This window comes from Micropterus salmoides, unplaced genomic scaffold (genome assembly GCF_014851395.1).
Source record: "Micropterus salmoides isolate LMB-PRFRI ecotype aquatic unplaced genomic scaffold, ASM1485139v1 Ms_hic_scaffold_796, whole genome shotgun sequence".
NCBI classification, from domain to species: domain Eukaryota; kingdom Metazoa; phylum Chordata; class Actinopteri; order Centrarchiformes; family Centrarchidae; genus Micropterus; species Micropterus salmoides.
In genome coordinates, this window is record NW_024044566.1 from 1 (window position 1) to 8656 (window position 8656).

At 41.9% G+C, this 8656-nt stretch overlaps 2 protein-coding genes across 2 annotated transcripts; one reads left to right on the plus strand and one right to left on the minus strand.

Annotated features, from left to right (window-relative positions):
• Positions 1 to 1930: 1930 nt before the first annotated feature.
• LOC119893013 (voltage-dependent calcium channel subunit alpha-2/delta-4-like) lies at positions 1931 to 4221 on the plus strand. Its single transcript, XM_038704929.1, has 5 exons — positions 1931 to 1989; positions 2129 to 2181; positions 2901 to 2956; positions 3851 to 3871; positions 4053 to 4221. The coding sequence occupies exons 1-5, from the start codon at positions 1939 to 1941 to the stop codon at positions 4202 to 4204; spliced, it is 333 nt and encodes a 110-aa protein (XP_038560857.1). The 5' UTR covers positions 1931 to 1938; the 3' UTR covers positions 4205 to 4221.
• Positions 4222 to 6126: 1905 nt separating this feature from the next.
• Positions 6127 to 7836, minus strand: LOC119893012 (zinc finger protein RFP-like). The gene has a single exon (XM_038704928.1). It carries the CDS (start codon positions 7796 to 7798, stop codon positions 6128 to 6130), a length of 1671 nt encoding a protein of 556 aa, XP_038560856.1. The 5' UTR covers positions 7799 to 7836; the 3' UTR covers position 6127.
• Positions 7837 to 8656: the final 820 nt, after the last annotated feature.

The window sequence follows — 8656 nt, forward strand, 5'->3', positions numbered from 1 at the left end:
TCTGTTGAAAGCCTTCTACAGCCTGAAGGCAGAATTGAACTTGATTTTGTTCCTTCTGTACATCAGCAGAGCTCCTGGCAGGAGTTTCACTCTGGCACTTTTACTGCCCTTACTTTTTGTTTATTCCAGCATGTTACCCTCTGCTGCTGCTGCTGCTGTCAGATAAACAGAGGGTCAAGTTTCGGTGTAAGCAGTATCCGATAGCTACCGCTCAGCAAACCTGCGAGTCCTCCGAGGCTGCTGGGAAAGTCCTCTCCAGATGGAGATAAAGTGTGGGCAGAGAGCAGATGTAAACGTGAACCGAGCTGAGACAAAACGCTCTGAATAATTCAGAGACTTGCTGCTGAGGGCCAGAAAGGACAGACACGCTGCGACAACACACAGAATTACTTCAAATCATGTTTTATTCCTGAGGAAACCTCCCTGTATTTTTACTCAATAACCAGACCTTTTTATTTTTTATGTATCTATCTGTTATGTTGTTAGTCTTTTCTATAAGAAGTAGACTGTGGGACACTTCCAAGAGACCATTTCCTACAGGAATAAAAAAAATTGCTTGAGGATAATTGAATTTATGACTCTGTCTCTGTATAAACTGGAGGTGAATTGAACAAAATTAAATCACAGCCACAGCAGCTGGGAAGCAAAATAAGGATCAAAACATTATTGACCAAAAAAAAAAAAAAAGACAAAAGAATCTGGTTAGTGAGATGTATGTGGGCAAACTAGAAGATAAATGTGCTTATTCTTTATTTACAGTTTCATGTTTGTTTGTTACCTACGGGGCTGGAGTCAGGATATGCTTAGCCTAGCTTAGCATAAAGAAGCAGGGAGGAAACAGCTAGCCTCAGTTAGCCTAGTCAACAGCTCAAAAAACATCTCCCAGCACTTCTAAAGCTCACTAATCAACACATTATATGTTATTTAATCTGAAACAGAAAACACAAAACTACAGTTTGTGGTTTTAGAAGGAGAACAGTGTATTCCTCCCACTTCAGTGCAGCGTCTCCTGCTCCGGATACCGTTGGTGACCGCAGGTTTTCTTTTTTCGTCTGTGTACAGGCACGACGTAGCTTGTTTCCAGACCTCGTAATCGTCGCTCTAGTCTCAGATGTGTTCAGCGGTTCAAACAGGCGTGATGCTGTGCTCACTGTTTCCCTGGTTGTATAAATCCATGACAGAAAAATGACCACGAAATGTCAACAAGCATCGATGCAATTTATGCAGCTGTACAGACCTTAACATTAAATATTTCTGACTAAATAAGCAACAATCATTTCTATTTTAATTGTAGCAACAGCTGCCACAGCTTCTGTGTCAACTGAAATCGACATCAGCAACAAATACATCGGTCTCAATATATCCCCCTCCTTAGGGCTCGTGTCCACCAAAGCGTTTTTGAAAATAAGAGAACGCAATGATCTAACATGTTAGTTTTGTAATCATCTGTGTTGTGACTGATGATGCAGTCTCTCCAGCTGTCTCTTTCTGGATGGATGTGTTGTGTTTGTGTTGCTCAACTAGAATAACAAACTAACAAACTTTGTTCACGTTGTATTTTCCAGGTCGGTCGTTTCTTTGGCGAGGTGGACGGATCTGTCATGGGTCGTTGATCAAGATGGGAATGTTCAAAAAGTACGACTGATGGACATAAAAAGTACTTCATAAGATATGTTAAGAGGAGATATGTTAGGAAGGTGTTTAGAAAGCTTCCTCAGGAAGTTGCATGATGTGGCCCTTTAACTAATGTTGGTTTATAAAAATACATTTGAAGTAGTTTTGAATTTAATGACCTTGTTAAAGCACACACGTAAATTGAGTTAGAGTCTCTTACTATCTAGGGAAGTGTGAAGCACGCCATGAGCTTTTCTCTCTGTAAATGTCACTGAAGTTCATCTGAATGTTTGTTTGCAGAGTGTCGTTGTTGACTACCAGGCGATGTGTAAGAACAGTCATCATCACGCCAGCAGCGCCCGACCTCTGCTCAGTGTGAGTCTCACCGCTGCACAGTGATCGAGTACTTCTATTTTCCTACTTTTAGAGTTAGTTACAGCTGAAGCGTGATAATCTGTCAGTAATGTTTTTAGCAGTTCTTCTGTTAACTCCTTGTTCCCTTTTTCTCCTGCAGCCGTTTTATGTCATCGCGGCGTTGATAAGATGGTTCTTCTCCAACGCACTCATGTAAGTGTCAGCTGCTGTTTATTCATCAGTTCATCAGTGGAGAGTGACGGGAACTAAAAAACAAACAGGATGTTACAGGGACATGAGACACACCTGCAGCGATGCAGCTGAAGGATTTATGACGTGTTTTATTATTAATTCAAGGAACAAATGTACATTTCCAAAGTTTTAAAGGAATAAATAAGAGCTGAATTAATCAGAGCTGTGCTGATCTGGAGTCTCTTGTCCTTATTGAACATTGCAGCAATTCTGTAACTGAGACTCAAACCAGCAAATGCATATATTTAAAAATGTCCGTGCTCATTATGTATATTTAGTAAAGTCTCTAATCTTTGAAAAAAGGTGCAAGCTGTGTTAAAGGTGCTGTGAGAGTTTGGATCGGTGCCCATCTCAAACCTGAAATGGATGTGAAATATGTGCTGGGGAAATATTTAATATTAATGAGCCAGCGTGCTGAATTTAATGTTTTTTAATAAGCATAAATCAAACAGTCTTAATGTAAGACAAACCACCTCTGAGAAAAAGAGGATATATAACGGTTCCTTAAGATTAGTTCTGGATCACTGAACAGAAAGAGACTTTTACTGACTGACAGTTCATATCTATTAAAAGTAAGATCTGCTGTGAGACGTGGATGTGATGCAGATTCAGCACAGTGCTGCGTGTTCCTCAGGACATAAACAGATTTCTGGTTAATGTGTGTTTGTGTCTCCTGTCAGGTTCCTGCTGGACTTTAATCTCTGTGGTCTCTGGCACTCTGATTATTTTGTGGACGGTAAGAAGTTCTGATGATCATTAAACTGAATTTAAATCAGACTGAAGTCTGTTCGCTGCAGAATGATGTCGCACAGTTCAGCTGTGTGGCTCTTGGGTGTTGTTGGATGTTGAACTATGGGAAGGGTTGTCTGGAAATGTGCTTCAGACACTCCCATTCCTCTCAGGAGGAACTGTGACAACTTCAGTGATCCTCTGACTTTTCATCCAGTCAACAATTTAATGCATCCAATACTTTGATTTATGACTAAATACCTGCAAAACTAATGACATTCCCATCAGCCTCAGCTCTACCTTGGGTTTATTCCTAGTTAGCAAATGTTAGAATCCTAACACGCTAAACTAAGATGGTGAACATGTTAAACTTTATACCTGAAAAGTATTAGCATGTTAGCATTTAGCTCAAAACGCAACTGTGCTCACGTGCAGCCTCACAGAACTGCAAGCATGACTGTGGACTCTTAAGTGTCTTTGAATCTTTGGCTGGCAGGTAAACCCCCAGGACATTTGTTCTTCCTCAGTTCTCTTGTTGTTCTTTTTGTTTGTTGTTGTTTTGTGGTCAGTCAGATGTGTGAACCATCAACATCACAGATCGTAAACAGACGTAAACAATCTGATATGATGCATTTACTGAAACATCAAATAGGAAAGCAGCCGATCAGAACAAAGGACAGAAAAAAACATGTTAAAAGATTCAAATAGAGAAGAGTCGACTCTGTCAGAGCAGACAGACGGGCAGGTGTTTGTTTGTTTTTTTTTCATGTTATCACTGCTTTGTTTCATTTACAATCATTCTGTTCAAAATGCCGGCCTCGTCTTCATTATCATCTCCATCCTCATCTTCACCACCATCATCATCACCTGGGTGTGTTCTCTGTGATCTTCATCCACTCAGCCAAGGCTGGTTATCATACAAGTGAGTAAAGTGTGTCTGTATTTATAGAGGAAACGTCCTCACAGAGACAAAAAGATGACGAAAACTGTTCACGCACATTTCAGCGGTTGTTTTTTATTATCTTGATGAGTTTAGTTTAGATTAAATAGAGGAAGCCATTTGTTTGCTCTCTGTGAATTAATGTGTGTGTGTGGTCTCTCAGGTCATAAGCAGAGGAAGGTGGAGCCTCTGCTGCCCTGTGACACGGCGTATCCCGGCTTCATGTACGACTCGTCTGTCAAAGAGGCCAACAGCCTCATCAAGTGTGGACGCTGCCAGAAGTACGACATACACACACAAGCACTGATACACTGAACTAAACCCAAAACCAACTGTTTTGATAAAAATGTTGTTGTATGATGTTTGAAATTGTACATAAAGAGGTTTTCAGCGTGTCCTGTTTGGCCCCTGATGAAGCTGTAAGAGGAAACTTTGGGTTTTAACTCAGCTAAATGTTTTCTGACTAAAGAAGACGTCTGCGTCTCGATGCCACCAGCAGCAGTGTAAATGTGAAGGGCTGAGGTGCTTCTCCATCTGATGCGGACCTCTAACCTGAACATGATTCTTACCTCAACAGTAACAGGAAGTGAGGACCAGACAAAATGTCCTGATGATCTAAAACTGAACCAATGTGACCTGAACCTTCTCGTCCTGCTCACTTGTTGCTTTTTAATCTCAGCTCTTACCATCATACAGAAGTCAACAAACTAAATTCCCTTCAACTGTCCCTTTAGTTCTGTGTTTGTGAGGACGTTCTCTCTCATAAGAATAAAATGCACACCTGCAGCCCCATCTCATGGTCAAGCCACTAAAACAGAATTTAGTTTAGTAAAGTATCTACAGTCAGCTGTCCACCAGCGTTCAGGCTCAAATGACTTTTTCTTATGTTGTATAGAGCAAAGCGGCACGAACGAGAGACAACAGCAACATGGTCTGAAAAACAGCTGGTCATCAATCATGACACCCAAGTGATGATTGAGGAGTCAATTTGTAGTTTGATGTTATGGTGGACAGATTGCTTGGCTGGAATGACCAAGAGTTCAGCCTTAGAGAGGTTTAGTTGAAGGTGGCAAGCCTTCATCCATGCAGATATGTCCGAGAGACAGTCTGTGATCCGCGCCGAGACCATGGGTCGTCTGGCGGGAAGGATAGGCAGAGTTGCGTATCATCTGCGTAGCAGTGTTAAGAGAAGCCGTGCGAGCGAGTGATCGGCCCCAGTGTGGCGGTGTAATTTGAGAAGAGAAAGGGCCCTAGCAGTGAGCCTTGGGGCACCCCTGTGGAGAAGCAGTGGGAGGAGGATAAATGTCCTTGCCACAAAACATTTTCTACCCAAAGGGACGTCCTTGATTCATTTTAACTTATCAAAGTACAAATACACCCCAAAAAGCTATAATGTGTTTATATGAATGTATTATAATAAAATGTTTTATTAAATTCATGTAACTTTGTACATAATATTCACGGACTTAAAATTAATACAGATTTCCCATTAAACAGCAGTGAAGTTGGTATTAAATTTCATCCTAGGTGGTCTTTACAAAGGTCTTAAATTTAACTTTGAGAATCCTGGGGGCACCCTGATCACAGCAACTAATCCCTCTGCACTTCACTGCTGTTCTCCAAAGTGTTGAGCAGCTTTTCCCTCTGAAAGATTTCTCACAGATTACATTAGACGGAGGAAAATAAGAGTTTCAGACTGAGATGAAGAATCCTTCTGATTGGGCCACAGCAGCAGATTAATGGGCTTCTCTCTCTGATTCTCTCTTTTTAAAAGAACACATTTTTAAAAAAGCTCATCAGTGACATTAGAGCTCATTGAGCTCCTGCAGTCATGTAATCTGCTGCCGCATCAGACTGTGTAGTTATTTATTCAGAGTGAGTGGCCACAGTCTGCAATTTGTTATAAACTCCACTAGAGGGCGACCTCAGGTGTCACTTATTCTCTACAAACTAGTAGCTCTGGTATAGTGTTCATATCAGCTGCTCAAACACAACTCAAACCTTAAATAACACCACATTATCTTCCACTGCAGACTGTCTCAGATGTGATGGGGGATTGGAGCTCGTCAGCTCGAGTCACGTCTGAGAACAGCTGATGGTGCCAATGCTTCTTATTTCTGAGAACATTGTTTTCTGATGATTTAACAGTGTTGAAGGCAGGTAATGCAGTTATTAGAAAAAATTAGATAAAATCAATCAGAGCAGTGAAATTTGTGTCAAAGTATTTTATATAAATATTTACATTAATTTATTCTTTATTACATTAAACATATAAACAGTGTGATTGACAGGAGAGATGATCAGAGGGGCAGAGTTTTTACCACCATTGTTATTACAAGGACTAAAGAATGGGTAGAGTTTCTCAGTGAAGCAGCAGCCAGTAAAGGAGTAGATAAGAGCTGCAGCATCAACGTCATGAAATGAGACCAGACCCTCCTCATAATCCACAAACACCCCCACCTTCTCAGGCTGAGACTTCAGAGAGAGACAGACTGGATGGCCAGTAAAAACTTTGCACTCATTTTTATTCCTCAAACATATTGTCCAGTAACCATTCTGTGGAGTTGGTGTGATTAGCCCCTTCCTGTTAATCAACTCTCTGGCCACTCCTAAATCCCAGTCTGTCTTCCCTTTAACCTGAACCTCGTAGTAAAATCTTCCTGAAGAGAAACTCTGCTTTGCTAATATACAGGGACAAACAGAAAATTTATCTGGATTGTCTGGGAGATTTTTCTTTTCATCACCATGTTTAACTTGTTTTCCATCATCAGACAGGATGAGGTTGGGATGTGCTGTATCAGGATCGAGTGTCACATCCACTGCATACTGCTGGACCCTCTTCAGCTCAAGCAGCTTCTTCATCTGTTTACTGAGCGTCTCCTCCAGCTGATTCACAGCTCTCCTCACAGTCCCCTCATATGAAGGTGGACGGACGCTGACTTCTGTCCAGTCCTTGGTGGGTGGAGCAGCGTTCAGGGACGGGAGGCTTTGGAGGAGGTGGAGGTGGTCTTCAGAGCGTGAGAGCTGCTCCACCTCAGAGCTTCTCTTCTTCAGCTCAGAGATTTCCTGTTCCAGCTCTTTGATGAAGCCTTCAGCCTGTTTCTCTGTCTCTCTCTGCTTCTCTTTGATCGTGTCGATGAGCTCGGCCTGGCTTCTCTCAACAGACTCCTTCAGAGCGCTGAAGACCTGAACACCACCTGCTATCTCTCTGTCTGCATCTTCCTTACTGAGCTCCACTGAGCGTTTGATCTCCTGAATCTTCAGTCGTCTCTTCTGGATCATCTGCTGAGTTCCAGCCTCTGTCTTCCCCAGCTCGGCCTTCTTTCCTTCATATTCTTCTTTCAGAGGAACAACATCATGTGTCTTGTGGTCTAAAACAGTGCAGAGCATGCAGACACACATCTGGTCGGTCTTACAGAACAGCTCCAGCAGTTTATCGTGCTTCGTACACATCCTGCCTTCCAGGTTCTCCACAGGGTCGATCAGCTGATGTCTTTTCAGGCCTGCCATTGTCAGATGAGGCTCCAGGTGAGTCTCACAGTAGGAGGCCAGACACACCAGGCAGGACTTCAGGGCCTTCAGTTTGGTTCCAGTGCAGACGTCACAGGGAACTTCTCCTGGTTTGGCAGCTTGTTGCTCTGAGCTGCTGCTGCTGGCTTTCTGTTGAGCTGACTGTCTGAACTGAGCAGCCATCTCAGAGATGAAAGTGTTGACCTGCAGCTCAGGTTTTGAGTAGAAAACCTTTTTACAGTTGGGACACTGACACAGGACATTAATATTCCAGTGTTCAGTGATGCAGGTTTTACAGAAGTTGTGTCCACATGGTGTGCTGACTGGATCAGTGAACACATCCAGACAGATGGAGCACAGAAACTGATCTTCAGTCAGCAGACAGCTGGCAGCAGACATATCCACACTCTGAGGACAAGAAGTGAGAAAACAGTTTCTGTTTAATAAAATCAAACGATGATTAGTAGAATATCAGAGAGTCATCCTGAGTTCTATTGTACTCGACTGAAGGACATATTTTTGAAGAAAATTTAGCAACACTAATATGAATTTTTGGCTGCAGTCTGCATGTATCCAGAATCTAACTTACAAAGATTGTTCATTATTCAGTTAGGTCCTTGACTATAGTTCAGGTGAATGAGAGCTCAGGTATGCAGTTCAGTAGTGTTCTTTTTATGAGATCACCAAGCTCATAAAGTGCTAACATGGAGTTCTTCATTCCAAACATTCACTTTGGCTGCCTGGAAAAAACTAGTTCTCTAAATATTACTATAAAAATTTGTTATAAGCATTAACCAAGACATGTTTATGGGAAACAAAAACGACATAAAGACAAATCAAAGGCACAAAAGCACAACAATAGAGAGCAGCAGGTGGTGGTGGTGTAAATACAGCCAAACTCACACTTAAACGTTGTTGGAGCCTGTAGCGGTTGTGATTGATGGCCATTTATTTACTTCATTCAAAAAACCTACAGTTTTGTTTACTGTCGATGTGCAAATACAGTCAAGTACAAAACTCTCTTATTTTAGATCAAGAGGGTCTTAAGGTAAAGTCAGCACTGATGATTATCAACCAAGTGAAGTGACATGAACGAGGAAGAGAAAGAAAATGCTTCTGTTTTTGGGAAGTGGAACAACATGACGGACAAGCTCAGCGACAACAGAGCAGGAGGGTTTCTTTCTATCTCACCCCGTCTTAACGCTGTAATATTTCTCTCCCGTAGACTTGCACTGAATTTATTTACAAAATTACAGA

Bases quoted from the DNA above. Each gene is read 5' to 3' on its own strand.
- LOC119893013 (XM_038704929.1), top strand. From the start codon at position 1,939: ATGTGTAAGAACAGTCATCATCACGCCAGCAGCGCCCGACCTCTGCTC. The intron at 2,182-2,900 runs GTAAGTGTCAGC...GTCTCCTGTCAG, and splicing joins TTCTTCTCCAACGCACTCAT to GTTCCTGCTGGACTTTAATC. The intron at 2,957-3,850 runs GTAAGAAGTTCT...TCATCCACTCAG, and splicing joins CTCTGATTATTTTGTGGACG to CCAAGGCTGGTTATCATACA.
- LOC119893012 (XM_038704928.1), bottom strand. From the start codon at position 7,798: ATGTCTGCTGCCAGCTGTCTGCTGACTGAAGATCAGTTTCTGTGCTCC.